The sequence below is a fragment of the Coturnix japonica genome, chromosome 1 (assembly GCF_054131305.1).
Source record: "Coturnix japonica strain WE chromosome 1, WE-NBRP24, whole genome shotgun sequence".
Taxonomy (NCBI): Eukaryota; Metazoa; Chordata; class Aves; order Galliformes; family Phasianidae; genus Coturnix; species Coturnix japonica.
Window position 1 is genome coordinate 70,952,318 of NC_140663.1, and position 15,805 is coordinate 70,968,122.

The 15,805-nt window shown below is 48.6% G+C and overlaps 1 protein-coding gene and 1 long non-coding RNA gene across 3 annotated transcripts in view; one reads left to right on the forward strand and one right to left on the reverse strand.

Moving 5' to 3' along the window:
- LOC146762518 (uncharacterized) overlaps window positions 1-5,903 on the reverse strand; it is a 30,401-nt gene extending 24,498 nt beyond the window's left edge. For both annotated transcript variants that reach the window (XR_014936893.1, XR_014936894.1), the window contains exons 1-2: window positions 5,444-5,903; window positions 3,820-3,977 (exon numbers count right to left, since the gene is read on the reverse strand). This is a non-coding gene — a long non-coding RNA (uncharacterized LOC146762518). The remainder of the gene's footprint in view (window positions 1-3,819; window positions 3,978-5,443) is intronic.
- A 2,518-nt stretch (window positions 5,904-8,421) lies between these two features.
- Window positions 8,422-11,547, forward strand: LOC107319155 (taste receptor type 2 member 40-like). Its single transcript, XM_085523164.1, has one exon. The coding sequence runs from the start codon at window positions 9,741-9,743 to the stop codon at window positions 10,674-10,676; it is 936 nt and encodes a 311-aa protein (XP_085379290.1). The 5' UTR covers window positions 8,422-9,740; the 3' UTR covers window positions 10,677-11,547.
- The last annotated feature ends 4,258 nt before the right edge of the window (window positions 11,548-15,805 follow it).

Consider the following 15,805-nt stretch of genomic DNA (forward strand, 5'->3'; position numbering starts at 1 on the left):
GGTGCGATCGGGCTTTGCCCTCGAAGTTTTCAGAGGGATCCCGTGCATGTGGGTGAGACTGGGGATGCCCTCCGCCTGCAGAGGGGACCCCGTGCGTGCGGTGCGATCGGGCTTTGCCCTCGAAGTTTTCAGAGGGATCCCGTGCATGTGGGTGAGACTGGGGATGCCCTCCGCCTGCAGAGGGGACCCCGTGCGTGCGGTGCGATCGGGCTTTGCCCTCGAAGTTTTCAGAGGGATCCCGTGCATGTGGGTGAGACTGGGGATGCCCTCCGGCTGCAGAGGGGACCCCGTGCGTGCGGTGCGATCGGGCTTTGCCCTCGAAGTTTTCAGAGGGATCCCGTGCATGTGGGTGAGACTGGGGATGCCCTCCGCCTGCAGAGGGGACCCCGTGCGTGCGGTGCGATCGGGCTTTGCCCTCGAAGTTTTCAGAGGGATCCCGTGCATGTGGGTGAGACTGGGGATGCCCTCCGCCTGCAGAGGGGACCCCGTGCGTGCGGTGCGATCGGGCTTTGCCCTCGAAGTTTTCAGAGGGATCCCGTGCATGTGGGTGAGACTGGGGATGCCCTCCGGCTGCAGAGGGGACCCCGTGCGTGCGGTGCGATCGGGCTTTGCCCTCGAAGTTTTCAGAGGGATCCCGTGCATGTGGGTGAGACTGGGGATGCCCTCCGGCTGCAGAAGGGACCCCGTGCGTGCGGTGCGATCGGGCTTTGCCCTCGAAGTTTTCAGAGGGATCCCGTGCATGTGGGTGAGACTGGGGATGCCCTCCGCCTGCAGAGGGGACCCCGTGCGTGCGGTGCGATCGGGCTTTGCCCTCGAAGTTTTCAGAGGGATCCCGTGCATGTGGGTGAGACTGGGGATGCCCTCCGCCTGCAGAGGGGACCCCGTGCGTGCGGTGCGATCGGGCTTTGCCCTCGAAGTTTTCAGAGGGATCCCGTGCATGTGGGTGAGACTGGGGATGCCCTCCGGCTGCAGAGGGGACCCCGTGCGTGCGGTGCGATCGGGCTTTGCCCTCGAAGTTTTCAGAGGGATCCCGTGCATGTGGGTGAGACTGGGGATGACCTCCGGCTGCAGAGGGGACCCCGTGCGTGCGGTGCGATCGGGCTTTGCCCTCGAAGTTTTCAGAGGGATCCCGTGCATGTGGGTGAGACTGGGGATGCCCTCCGCCTGCAGAGGGGACCCCGTGCGTGCGGTGCGATCGGGCTTTGCCCTCGAAGTTTTCAGAGGGATCCCGTGCATGTGGGTGAGACTGGGGATGCCCTCCGCCTGCAGAGGGGACCCCGTGCGTGCGGTGCGATCGGGCTTTGCCCTCGAAGTTTTCAGAGGGATCCCGTGCATGTGGGTGAGACTGGGGATGCCCTCCACCTGCAGAGGGGACCCCGTGCGTGCGGTGCGATCGGGCTTTGCCCTCGAAGTTTTCAGAGGGATCCCGTGCATGTGGGTGAGACTGGGGATGCCCTCCGGCTGCAGAGGGGACCCCGTGCGTGCGGTGCGATCGGGCTTTGCCCTCGAAGTTTTCAGAGGGATCCCGTGCATGTGGGTGAGACTGGGGATGCCCTCGGCCTGCAGAGGGGACCCCGTGCATGCGGTGCGATCGGGCTTTGCCCTCGAAGTTTTCAGAGGGATCCCGTGCATGTGGGTGAGACTGGGGATGCCCTCCGCCTGCAGAGGGGACCCCGTGCGTGCGGTGCGATCGGGCTTTGCCCTCGAAGTTTTCAGAGGGATCCCGTGCATGTGGGTGAGACTGGGGATGCCCTCCGCCTGCAGAGGGGACCCCGTGCGTGCGGTGCGATCGGGCTTTGCCCTCGAAGTTTTCAGAGGGATCCCGTGCATGTGGGTGAGACTGGGGATGCCCTCCGGCTGCAGAGGGGACCCCGTGCGTGCGGTGCGATCGGGCTTTGCCCTCGAAGTTTTCAGAGCGATCCCGTGCATGTGGGTGAGACTGGGGATGCCCTCGGCCTGCAGAGGGGACCCCGTGCATGCGGTGCGATCGGGCTTTGCCCTCGAAGTTTTCAGAGGGATCCCGTGCATGTGGGTGAGACTGGGGATGCCCTCCGCCTGCAGAGGGGACCCCGTGCGTGCGGTGCGATCGGGCTTTGCCCTCGAAGTTTTCAGAGGGATCCCGTGCATGTGGATGAGACTGGGGATGACCTCCGGCTGCAGAGGGGACCCCGTGCGTGCGGTGCGATCGGGCTTTGCCCTCGAAGTTTTCAGAGGGATCCCGTGCATGTGGGTGAGACTGGGGATGCCCTCCGCCTGCAGAGGGGACCCCGTGCGTGCGGTGCGATCGGGCTTTGCCCTCGAAGTTTTCAGAGGGATCCCGTGCATGTGGGTGAGACTGGGGATGCCCTCCGCCTGCAGAGGGGACCCCGTGCGTGCGGTGCGATCGGGCTTTGCCCTCGAAGTTTTCAGAGGGATCCCGTGCATGTGGGTGAGACTGGGGATGCCCTCCACCTGCAGAGGGGACCCCGTGCGTGCGGTGCGATCGGGCTTTGCCCTCGAAGTTTTCAGAGGGATCCCGTGCATGTGGGTGAGACTGGGGATGCCCTCCGGCTGCAGAGGGGACCCCGTGCGTGCGGTGCGATCGGGCTTTGCCCTCGAAGTTTTCAGAGGGATCCCGTGCATGTGGGTGAGACTGGGGATGCCCTCGGCCTGCAGAGGGGACCCCGTGCATGCGGTGCGATCGGGCTTTGCCCTCGAAGTTTTCAGAGGGATCCCGTGCATGTGGGTGAGACTGGGGATGCCCTCCGCCTGCAGAGGGGACCCCGTGCGTGCGGTGCGATCGGGCTTTGCCCTCGAAGTTTTCAGAGGGATCCCGTGCATGTGGGTGAGACTGGGGATGCCCTCCGGCTGCAGAGGGGACCCCGTGCGTGCGGTGCGATCGGGCTTTGCCCTCGAAGTTTTCAGAGGGATCCCGTGCATGTGGGTGAGACTGGGGATGCCCTCGGCCTGCAGAGGGGACCCCGTGCATGCGGTGCGATCGGGCTTTGCCCTCGAAGTTTTCAGAGGGATCCCGTGCATGTGGGTGAGACTGGGGATGCCCTCCGCCTGCAGAGGGGACCCCGTGCGTGCGGTGCGATCGGGCTTTGCCCTCGAAGTTTTCAGAGGGATCCCGTGCATGTGGGTGAGACTGGGGATGCCCTCCGCCTGCAGAGGGGACCCCGTGCGTGCGGTGCGATCGGGCTTTGCCCTCGAAGTTTTCAGAGGGATCCCGTGCATGTGGGTGAGACTGGGGATGCCCTCCGGCTGCAGAGGGGACCCCGTGCGTGCGGTGCGATCGGGCTTTGCCCTCGAAGTTTTCAGAGGGATCCCTTGCATGTGGGTGAGACTGGGGATGCCCTCCGCCTGCAGAGGGGACCCCCTGTGTGCGGTGCGATCGGGCTTTGCCCTCGAAGTTTTCAGAGGGATCCCGTGCATGTGGGTGAGACTGGGGATGCCCTCCGCCTGCAGAGGGGACCCGTGCGTGCGGTGCGATCAGGCTTTGCCCTCGAAGTTTTCAGAGGGATCCCGTGCATGTGGGTGAGACTGGGGATGCCCTCCGCCTGCAGAGGGGACCCCGTGCGTGCGGTGCGATCGGGCTTTGCCCTCGAAGTTTTCAGAGGGATCCCGTGCATGTGGGTGAGACTGGGGATGCCCTCCGCCTGCAGAGGGGACCCCGTGCGTGCGGTGCGATCGGGCTTTGCCCTCGAAGTTTTCAGAGGGATCCCGTGCATGTGGGTGAGACTGGGGATGCCCTCCGCCTGCAGAGGGGACCCCGTGCGTGCGGTGCGATCGGGCTTTGCCCTCGAAGTTTTCAGAGGGATCCCGTGCATGTGTGTTTACCTGGTATTTGTTGCGGTCTTGATTGTCTCGTCCTGCATTGCTGATTTGGTCATGTTGTTCTTTAGGGTTTGTCTCTGCTCACATCTCGTGCCCATCTGCTGGCTGCTGGTCATGTGGAGTTATCCTGGTCTGATGATTGTCGGAATCAAATTTTGTTTCTGCATTTAGAATAAGATAATTTTTTATTTCAAGGTCTCATTATATGAGTGAAGCAGTTTGTAGTTATTAGGTAGAAGTTATTAGGTACAAAGACTTCAGCTCCTGTCTGTCCAGCTGTCTGAAATAGAACTAAGAATATGCCTGTATAAACTAGCAACAATGTATGTTTTAGTGTTTTGTTGTACGCATTGTAAAAATATACAAGTCGTGACATACCTTAGGATGTGCCTGAAGAGATATCGGGAAGGACTGGAATCACCACCCCCCCCGGGCTCTTTGTTTAACAAAGGCCTCTAGGACAGAATGGAAGAAGCTTTGAAGGGAATCAACATATCAGTACGATAAGAGTACCGAGACATCTTGGAAACAGAAACAGCAGGATGGCGACTGACAAGATAGCAAGTGAACTAACAAATTTCAGAATGTAATTAACAAATGCAAACCTCTGGTAAAATTGTAATACCCAACCAAAGGGGAGAGGGGAGGGGAAAACATATGGGAGAAAAGGTATAAAAACTGTAACATCATGTCCATAGGTGCGCTTCTGCCATCAGGGCGCCCGCCATTGCAATCGCGAATAAAAACTGCTTTTATCAGAGATACCGTCCTGACCAAAAATTATTGAGGATATTTCCAACACTAGGGATAAGGAGGTATATACAGGAGTTATTTTTTACCTGTCTTCTCAGGTAAAAAATCTTTCTTTTTGCTCAGCACTGACAGAATTATGATTGTGTGACTCTTAATTTATTTTTGCCATGGCTGATAACGGCTGTGCTTTGTGTATAACTGAAATCAGGAATTAAATTGGATCACGCAGAGGCCTCAAAATGGGAAGTTTCGCTGCATGCCCTGGCAGTGCATTCCTTCCCACACAATGTGTGTGAGGAGCCGGCTGCGCTGAGCAGTGCGGCACACGCTGATTGAATGGCAGCAGGTCCGTGCCCCGGCACCGCTGAAGGGTGGGAGAAGGGGGCCCCAAGAAGGGAGAGAAAGAAACCGTCCCAGAAATTGTGACAGGGCGATTGAAAAGATCGTTTATGTAAAAGTTGTTAGAAGAATGGGGAGTGCAGACACCGTGTCTGGAATAACAAGGGGGATGAAGGCCATGAAGATAAGGGTGGATCTGCCCAAGAACAGTGTGGTGATTAGATGTTCACAGGGCAGGCTGGAACCAGTTTGGGGGTGCCCCTCCCACGGGATGGAAATTTTACATCGAGGAAGACGACGCACCTTCGAGAGGAAGACGATGATCCTCCACCCCACGACAACCCCCGTGACTTACTACACGCGCGCAAAGGGGGAGGGACTGCTTGCTAATGAAGAGTCACTAATGTAATGAACATGTATCCAAATTCCTGCAAACTAGTGATTACGTATTAGTTCAGTTTATATCTGCAGCACGCTTTCTCCATACCTGCTTTATAACTACTTTGTGGTTATAGAGTTTGATTCCGCAACTCACCGCTTCCTCCGTCGATGAACCGCGACGGGACAAGCAGACGGGCACCGCCGACAGCTGCCGACGGCGTCGATGACGGAGGCGCTGCCGGCACTCGGGAGGGCGGCAGAGCCCGGGGCTCCTCGGCACGAAGCGCTTCCCTGCCGCCCCGTTTCCCCACCTGGCGGCGCGGCGTCGGGTCGGCTCCGGGTGCGGCTCCCGGCACTCCCGGCAGGTGCCGTCACAGCACCGCTGGGTTCGCAGCCGGCTTCATCGGGTACCGCGTTACCGAGGCGGGCGTGCTTAGCGGGGAAGAGGCCGCCGGAGGTCCGCGAGTCCGCCCCGACCGGGCTCGGCCGTGCTTAGCGGCGTCGCGGCGAGAAAGCCCGTAGCAACGGCACGCGTTCCAACGGGCTGCGCAGCTCCCGGCCACACGGAGGACGCTCGCGCGGTCACGCGTCTCCACGGCGCGCGCAGAGCCGGGCGTTACTGCCGCCCGAGCCGCGCGTCGCCACCGCAGCGGCTTCCTCCCCTCTTCCTCCTCCTCCTCCTCCTCCTCGCGGCTCTTCTGCTTCCTCCTCCATCCGCGGCGATCGCTGAGGGGCAGCGAGGAGCTCTGTGCCCGAAAGCCGACGGACGAAAGGCTGAAGGCTGCCGGGCTTTGCAAATGCACCGAGAGTTTCTCGCTGCACTAAAGACTTTGGACACAAAATGAGTTTTGTCCTCCCGTCCCCTCGGCTTAGCAATAAAACACCTTTGACGATGAGCGCTGAAGTAGCAGAGTTCTTCCTTTAGAGCCAGCTGGAGAAGGACTCTTGGCGGGTGCTTTGTGCAGCGTGCTTTGCTGCACCAGCAGGCTGTGATTCGCAGGCTGCAGCTGAAGGCGCAGCACGCTGTGTGTGCACTGAGGGCTGTGGGCACGGCGAGCACGGGTTGGGCTGGACGTGGGGAGTGTGAGACGTCTTTCCCAGCAGTAGTGATTCTGGGATTATTCCAACCACTTCTATACTTTTACTTTTTCCCATTCCCGCCTACATGTCCACAGAACATTCCACAAACAATTCTTCAGTTTTTCATGTGGGCACTTATCCAATCAGATCCACAAGCCGTTCTTTCTTCTTCTAGAGCTGTCCTTGGTTCTCATGCTGTTTATCTTGCTCCACAGCTGCTGCTCTGTAAAGTCCTTCTTGTATTCCCAGAGGCTGGTAACGAGCTGTGTCAACCCGGGGTCTGTCTTAAGACCAGTGCTCTTTCACTTCTTTGTCAATGATATCGGCGATGGAACTGAGTTTCCTGGTGGCACCAAGATGAGTGGTGCAGTTGACACAATGGAAGGAAGGGATGCCATTCAGAGGAACCTCATCAGACCCAAAAGGTGGGCCTGTATGAACCTAATGAGGTTCAGCATAGCTAAGCACAAGGCTTTGTACTTGGGCTGGAGGAATTGCAGGCATATAGGGAGACTGGGAGAAGCAGTTCTTGAGAGTAGCCCTGAAGAGAAGGACCTGGTGGATCCTGGTGGATGAAAAACTGAACATGAGCCAGCAGTGCACTCTTGCAGCTCAGAAAGCCAATATTGTCCTGGGCTCCATTAGAAGAGGGGTGGCCAGCAGGGACAGTGAGGTGCCTGTCCCTCTCTGCTTTGCCCTTGAAGGCCCCATCTGCAGTACTGTGTCCAGGTCTGGGGCCTCCAATGCAAGAAGACGGGGAGCTGTTAGAGATGGTCCAGAGGAGGGCCACAAAGATGATCAGAGGGCTGGAGCACCTCCCATACAAAGACAGGCTGAGGGAGCTGGGCTTGTTCAGCCTGGAGAACAGAAGGCTGTGGGGTGACCTCCTTGCAGCTTTCCAGTGCCTCAAGGGAGCCTACAAACAGGAGGGAAGTCAACTCTTTACAAAAGTGGATAATAGCAGGACAAGGGGAAATGGATTTAAGTTGAAGGACGGAAGCTTTAGGTTGTATGTCAGGGGTAAGTTCTTTACCAAGAGAATAGTGAGCTACTGGAACAGGCTGCCCAGAGAGGTTGTGGATGCCCCGTCCCTGGAGGTGTTCAAGGCCAGGCTGGATGGGGCCCTGGGCAGCCTGGTCTTGTATTAAATGTGGAGGTTGGAGGCCCTGCCTGCAACAGGGGGGCTGAAGCTTGATGGTACTTGAGGGCCCTTTCATCACAAGCCATTCTATGATTCTATGATGATCCTATGACCTATTCACCCGCCCTTCCCACTTCTTGCACTCCTCAGTCTGTTCACTTGAGAGGCACAGTGAGAAACAGTGAAGGACCTGATGACGTGCAAACACTGCTCAACCTCAATTGATAAACTGCTTTGTTATCAGCATTGGCCCGGCTACAGATCTAAAGCGCTACAACACATGAGCCGCCATGAAGACAATGAACTCCCTCCCAGCTAATCCCAGTGCACTCCATCATCTCCAGCTCTTACACCACTCTCTGCAGGAGTGGTAGAGGAGGAAAGGAGGAATCTGTTGGTTTGAGTTTGTGGGGTTTTGTTTGCTTTAGATTCTGTACTCTGTGTGTGTTTCTGCAGAGAGGGTTTGGCAGATTCTTGCAGACTCTCCCAGTTGTGCTTTCGTTGTTTTGTCATAACAGCTAGATGTAGCATCAGTCTCATTCGAGCAGCCTTCAGAGAATGAACCAGAGACATCTGAATGTTAAACAAGCGTGCTGTCTCACAGACACAAGCAGCCTTGGCATGGCTGCCTGGGAAGGAGAGTGATCAGAAGCATAGCACGCAGTAGAAGCGCTGGATTCAAACAAACTGACTTCCTCCAGTTTTCCAAAACTGCCACAGTGCTGAGCAGGCTGCAGGAAGACAAAAGCTTCCCTGTGTGCAGTGCTGGAAATGGCACATCGTGACCTGAGCAGGAGCCACACGAAGCAGAGGGACTGAGGGTAAAAGCATTGGGCTGAGAGACAAAGGTCACAGAGTGGCTTATACTGTGCAGAATAAGCTGACTTGCCTGAAAACAGACATGCTCAGGATGGGATCCACATGGCAGGAATCAGTAAGAAACTGTAAGGAAATGGCATGAGAACGGCATGAGAGAGAGGTGCTGGCAAGCAGGTGGGTTTTAGCCTCCATCTTGGAGAGCTGAAGAAGTGGGGGAAATCAGCATGTTTAACAAAACAGTAAATCAGGAAGATCCTTCTGCTCCTGTCTTATGCTTGGGAGTTTCACCACTGAAGCTACAAGGATCTATTAAAGATCTCAGAAAGCTGCAGCCGGCCCAAAGGGCTCCTACCTCAGGAGCCATTTTCCCAGGCTCCTAGCAAGAAGGTCTCTGTGTTGCAGACTTTGTAACCCCCAGACTCTCACTAGCAGCCAGCAGCCAGCACCAGCAACCTGGCCCTGCCTTATCTGTGAGAAAAGTGAAGGCTTTCTCGATTCAGAAACCTCGCAGTTAGAATACTGAATCTCACTGACTGTGCAGAGTGAGGGGAAACGCTCGCTAAGGGTACCATCTGGTGGTAGTAGGAGGCAAAGATTTACAGAGCTAACAGATTTCCATCCTGTAAAGCTGATGTCGATCCTATCTAGAAGCTGCTAGTAAACTCCTTTTTCAAACAGATGATGTCAGTGAGTAGGACTTTAACATTCATGAAAAAAGCATAATAAAAATCAAAATTTGGAAGCAAGCCTGGGGCCCACCATGAGAATTCTGACTAACAGTTGCACATGTGGAGGAAGCGGAATACTGATAGCTGCATGATGCTGAGCAAGAGCAATTAGATCAGTCTCCTCAAACAGTTTTTAGAGCTGTCAGGAGTTTGTGTGCAAAATTAAATTCACTCTATACTTTCTGAAAATGTCTTACATTTCTTGCATTTTCTGAGGCAGAAATGTGTTGGTTTTTCTTTACATATATGTATGGGGTGTATGTATTCTTTACATATATGTATGGGGTGCAGTCCTGACATGAAAAAGCAAGCAAGCTTTTGGTAACCTCTCTGTCTTTACAAACATAAATTCAGAGGGCTCTGTGAAAACTGACTGTGGATTACAACACAAACTTAAAAATACATCTGAGCCCTTTAAATTCAAATTCTTTCTCTAATATGAAAAGACAGTAACAGAATCCTTATCAGATTTACATACTTTGAGATAGCAGCTGGGCTATTAATCATCCAAAATGTAGAATAAAATAAATATTTAATGACTTAATATGTGAGCTCCTCCTCTGAGGTAAATAGGTGATCATGTGATGAGAGCATCTGGTTGGGTTTAGTATTACTTAGTGTATTTAGAGCTTTTAGAAGCCTATGAAAAGCTGAGTTAAACTTGTGAGCTCTTAGGAACTGCAATGTCCAGTTTATTTTCTTCTATTTGTCTAATAATTGCTATAATTGAGTCAATGATGGGACTTCTAGGAAATGGGACTATCTTGGCTGTCAGTTCAACAAGTTGCATCAGGAGCAAAATATTGTCTTCCTATGATGTGATTATGATCTTTCTGAGTTTATCCAGGTTCTTTTTGCAGCTCTGGATGATGCTGGATTGCTTCCTAATCATGTTTTGTCAACCTTCCTTTTATAAACAAAATTTGTTTGTAATCTTCAAGACGGTTTTTATATTCCTGAACTCTTCTAGTTTTTGGTTCGCTGCCTGGCTTAGCGTCTTCTATTGTATCAAGGTTGCCATTTTTAATCAGTCATTCTTCATCTGTCTGAAGCAAAGGATTTCCAGTCTCGTACCCTGGATGCTGATAACATCATCTTTTTTTTCCATTGCTACCTCTCTTCCTTTCTCCTGGGATAACTACTATGCACACAGCAACTTCACTACTCCTCTAACCATGACAAACTCTTCAGAAAGGATCACTACAAGGAAAACCAAGATTTTGTTTTTGGTCCTTCTCTTTAATTTTGGTATAGCTTTGCCTTCAGTAATGTTTGTTTTTTCAAGCATCCTGCTGATTAGATCTCTGTGGAGGCACACCAGACAGATGCAAAATAATGCAACTGGCTTCAGGGATCCCAACTTAGAAGCTCTTACTGGTGCCATCAAGACAGTCTTCTCTTTCCTCCTCCTGTACGCTGCAAACTTTATTGTTTTGATTCTCATTTTATCTGACACTTTCGCACTTTCAAGCACTGAGGAAGCTGTATGTGTTGTTGTAGCAGCTGCCTGTCCTGCAGGACAATCTATGGTCTTAATCTGGAGCAACCCCAAATTTCGAGAGCTGCCCACTAGAATTTTGCACCACATAAGCTGTTGTGTCAGAGCTGGATGTAGCTGAAAGACCAGCCTGCTCTTTCCAGTTTAGTTCTGGATCAATTAAATTGAAGTCAACGTAGCTACAAAATAATGGAAACACAAAAGAGTAGATTATAGCCCCGAAATGACATCATTAAGGAGCTGAGATGTTAATTTGTTTGAATGTGATTCTTATGATGGATAGTTTTCTAAGTTTACTCCTTTTTTCAAAAGATGATTGCCTGTCTGAGCAGAAAACAACAAAGCTAAGACTCAGACAGTAATTAAATCTCATGTTATGGTTTATGTTCATGCTGAGGAACCACTTTGGGAAATGCTTACCAAGTGTTTTTGACTGCTTGTTGATCCTAGATGTGGAATATCCAAGTTGATTCAGTAATTAGTAATCAGTATCTGTGTTCCCCCCCAGAAAGATGCTTTAGCAAATTCTCTTAAAGTCTATGATTAGGGGTAACAGGAAAAAGATTCTTCTAAATTTCAAACTTTTCTGAAAAATGAAATGTTATATTTCGTGCTTTGCTGTGGAGAATGAGCTCCTCAAATTCAGACCCACTGAATCATCAAATGTTTCTAGAAATCAGAACATCTCCATCAAGTATCTCTTCACGACAGTGTGTCCTCTACTACTTTTCTACACGGGGATTCCTTTGGCTTTAGAAGTGAATTGCAATTTCCTTGACAAATCACATACTTGTGAGTCTGAAACAACATGTAATTTTTTTCACTAGAAATGGAATCATTTCCACTTTTTCAGGTGGAGTGAAAATTTGGATTTCATATGTGGCTTGTGTCTCCTGCTGTGATTCACATTGGACTGAGTCCATTCTCTTGTGTAATATCTGGTTGGTGTTGTCTCACATGCAATCTGTTTGAAGAAATTTATGTGTGTTTAATTGGAGTTTGCACTGAAATGTGATTTTTTTTTAACACTTAAATCCAGATAAGAAATTTTAAAATCCAGATTAAAAAAATATTTTGCTTGTTGTTTATCTTCTTGCAACATAAACTGGTTTTACGGGTACCAGTAGTGGCCTGTAGGCTGGTTTTGTACAATGCTTAACATAGGTAGTGAGAAATCAGGACCATGACAATCACACCATTGTTAGCAAATCATCAATGAATCACAGTTTTTTATAGCTTAGCCCCATGGAAGCACACTTTCGGAGTTTTGATCTATTCTCCCTCCTCCTGTGTTGTCCATTTGCCAGCCTTAGGGAGAGAACTTCTCATATGTCTGAGAACAGGAACAAGCAAGATGTATGAGTATATTTAACCCATAAAACAGATATTTTGTCCTTCTCCAGGCTGAGTTATCAGTGATGTAGCTACTTAACAGGATGTCCTGAACAGGCTCTATCACATCAGTTGCCTTTCTTTTCACTTGCCCCCCTAATGAATAAATGAACTAGCCATGTTACTTAGTAAACATGACACTTGAAAGAGATTCCTGTGTTGTTTTTCAAACTCAAAACTCTTCCCTCCAAAGCTTTCTTTGCACTGTGTTAAGTAAAAATATTATCTGTACATCAATATGCATCTTGGAACCTAAGAGGGCAAGTAGATAGAATCACAGGAAGGCAAGTTTCTAAAAAACTACCTTCTAGTCTACCTTTCTTTCTGTAACTAACCAGTTAACCTAATTGCCATATTAATAACACCTATTCAAAATGTGTTTCACAAATAGTTTACTAAATCCTTCTTTCTTTTTGACAAATGATTAAATGAGATTGAAATGCATTTGTACAAGGGGAAAAAATACATTTACTAGTAGGAACAAAGTAGTTACCAAACTCAATGATTGTTTCAAGTCATGCATTTTATCTAATAGTAGGTGTTTTCCTCTCTTATCTAAGGCTGGTTTATAAGCTAGAAGTTGGTTTCATTTCCTTCATCTTGAACTTACCAATTTGCAAGCTGAAGGAAGTTTGAAATTCATCTTATCAGAAGCTTCTGAAATGTCCCAGCTATTCCATACACACCGATGCTACTTAGGGGTACTGCCAGCTGTATACAGTAATTAAAACTGGAAAACAAGATAAGTTCACAGCTCATCCTATTGTAACGCTACCTTAATTAGATTATATAAATCATGTAGTGTTGTAGTTATTTTCATTGAGAATCAAAAAAAGAAATCCAAGGTATTCTGAGAAACTGCTGCAGTGTAGTTATAAAAAAGGAATGCTAGCACTTGGAACAAAGTTCTCTTCCATGAAGGAGACTTTTCTGTATTCCAACCCCTTCAATTCTGTGATTCTGTGATTTCTGTAAGGTGCTAGTTTAATTAGAAATCTTTCTTTTGGCCTAAGGAGCAGAATCACAGAATTGTAGGGGTTGAAAGGGACCTCCAGAGATCATCAAGTTCAACCTGCCTGCCAAAGCAGGCTTCCTACAGCAGGCTGCACATGTAGGTGTCCAAACGGGTCTTGAATATCTTCAGAGAAGGAGAATCCACAACCCCCCTGGGCAGCCTCTTCCAGTTTTCTGTCACCCTCGCTGTGGAGAAGTTCCTTTGCATATCGGTGCAGAGCTTCCTATGTTCCAGTTTATGGATGTTTCCCCTTGTACTGTCCCCACAGACTGCTGAAAAGTGGTTGTCCATGTCCCTTTGACTCCCACACTTAAGATATTTATAAATATTAATAAAACCCCTCTTGGTCTTCTCTCAAGGCTGAACAGACCCAGGCTGCTCAGCCTTTCATCATAGGGGAGATGCTCCTTTACCATCTTTGTGGCCCTCTGTTGGACTCTTCCCAGGAGATCCCTGACTTCTTTGTACCGGGGAGCCCAGAAGTGGATACAGCAAATTCCTCATAAACTAATGTGATATGATTTTGGTTCCCTGAAGAAGTGGTATACATCTGCAACATTATGACTATATTTTAACAAAGTCTGTGATAAGCTTTGAAATTCCTTTGTAGAAGACAGAATGATATTTTTGGTGTTATACTACATGAATCTGTTGGATACTAATGATGCAGAAAAGCACTGAACAAAATTATTAAGGAGTGATGGTCAGAACTTCAGTTCTGTGGTAATACCCACATAGTGTATTCAACTAGAACAGTAATTTGATTGTAATAAATAGCTCAGGCTAAGAAATGCAAAGATGTTCAGTGAAACTGACAGGTCACTACAGATCTTTCTCTCATTTGCATGCTCATAAACACAGCTGGAGTGTTCATAATTGAAATGTCGGAAAATATGAAACCCTGTCAACAGCGATTGGTACAGCTCCTTCCTCGCATGCCTTCCTGAAACAGACACTATGTGTACACTCCAGCACATACTTGCATGTGTACACACCTACACCCATCTTACATGATGGTTCTTTGTACCTCTGCCAGTGCATGTAAAAATGGAAGGCAAAGTTTCAACATTAACCTGGACAGCTATTTATATCAAAATATTCATCTGATGAAAATGCATATTTTCTTCATTGACACTTTGTTTTCTTTCATTTTCATGTGGCTTAATTTGTGGATCCTTGTTTTACTGTTTATCTAGTTAATTCATGTGTTCTCTTTGGATTCATCTCCTGGCTTTACACAATCTTGGCCTACATTTTTCAACAGAACAATCCTAGGTGTCCTCTGTTCTTATACAGTCTACTGCTCCCTTGTGGGGATCCTGTCACCTTGTGTTACCAAATCAGTTTCTTATAAGAGCATTGGATATTGATTTTAGATAGTTCTGCTATATCCCAGGGTGTAAGATATTCAGTTCATCACAGACTGTCCAGCTGCCATTTACAAAACACATACACAGATAAAAATTAACTGGCACAGCTTGTAGTAATTTATTTCCTGTTCTTTCTGGGTGCAAGATGGAATTCTACAGAAAGGTGATATATCAGTTGACCATTGAATGAGATAAATTATACAAATAGGACATGCAAACAGCTGTTGGCTGTAGTTTGCATCTTTGTGATTACACACACATCTGTAATCAAATCAGTCTTCTAATGAGTGAGGAGATAGAAAATAGTCTTGTATCTTTGAGGCTTCCCCAGTGTTATGGGCTCATTAACTTAAGAGCAGCACTAAGATACTGATTTTAATTTGTTTAATGCCTATATACTTAAAATACCTACATGAAAGATAGAAAATAAAGTAAGAGAATGTGTTGAAAATATGTGTAGTTATAATATAGATATAGTATGTAATATAAAAATATAATAACCACATAGTTTGCACTGTGATTACTTCCACAAGGGCAAATATACACATCAACTTTTGCTTCTTGACATCTTCCTGGTTTTTTGTTTGTTTTTTAGTTTCTTCTTTTTTAACCTGAATTGGACTTCATGAAACTTATTTTTTCCAATAAAATAGATAAATACATCCCTCTAGGTTATGATTCACATATGGCAACAAATATAACTGAGGTAAAAAAGCAGTTCATTACAGACATGGAAATGAAAAAATATATATATTATCTGTTACATCAGCATAAGCTAGTAACTACAAAGAAAAAAATTGTAAGGGGTCATAAAATATTTATTAAATCTAGTGAAAACATGAATTATAATTCCAAGACATAGTGAAGCTGCGCACAATATTCAAGATGAGGCTGTGCCAACACTAAATTTAGCAGGAGAATCATCTCTTTTGAGCAGCTGGGTCTTCTGTGTTTAATGTACCCCAAAATGTGGTTTGCCCTCCTGGCTACCAAGACATACTGCTGCCTCCTGCTGAGCCTGCTGTCACCAGCACACCCAGATCCCTAACTGTACTTGTGACTGGCATTTACATGTACTCGTAACATCTGGTATTTGCCCTTGTTGCACTTCATACAGCTTCTGATTGCCCAGCGCTCTGATCCACGTAGATAGGCCTTTCATCCCTCTTGAAAGTCAACAGTACCTCCCAGTTTACTACCATCACTGAAGTTGCTGAGGATGCATTCAAATCCTGCATCATGAACTGGAAAAACATTTGTTTTGGTTTTGCTTGTGTGTGCATGTGTGCATGCTCCTGTTTTAATTTTAATATTCTTATCTATTTTTGTCAATTAATCCATGCCACAGCATATTTAACAACATTTTTTCCTTTTAGTCACAGTGAACTTCTAAATATCTCTCTTTATCCATGTGTGAGTTGTGAAGACAGCTTTGCCTCCAACACTACAGGGAGTGATGATTTCATACTTCTA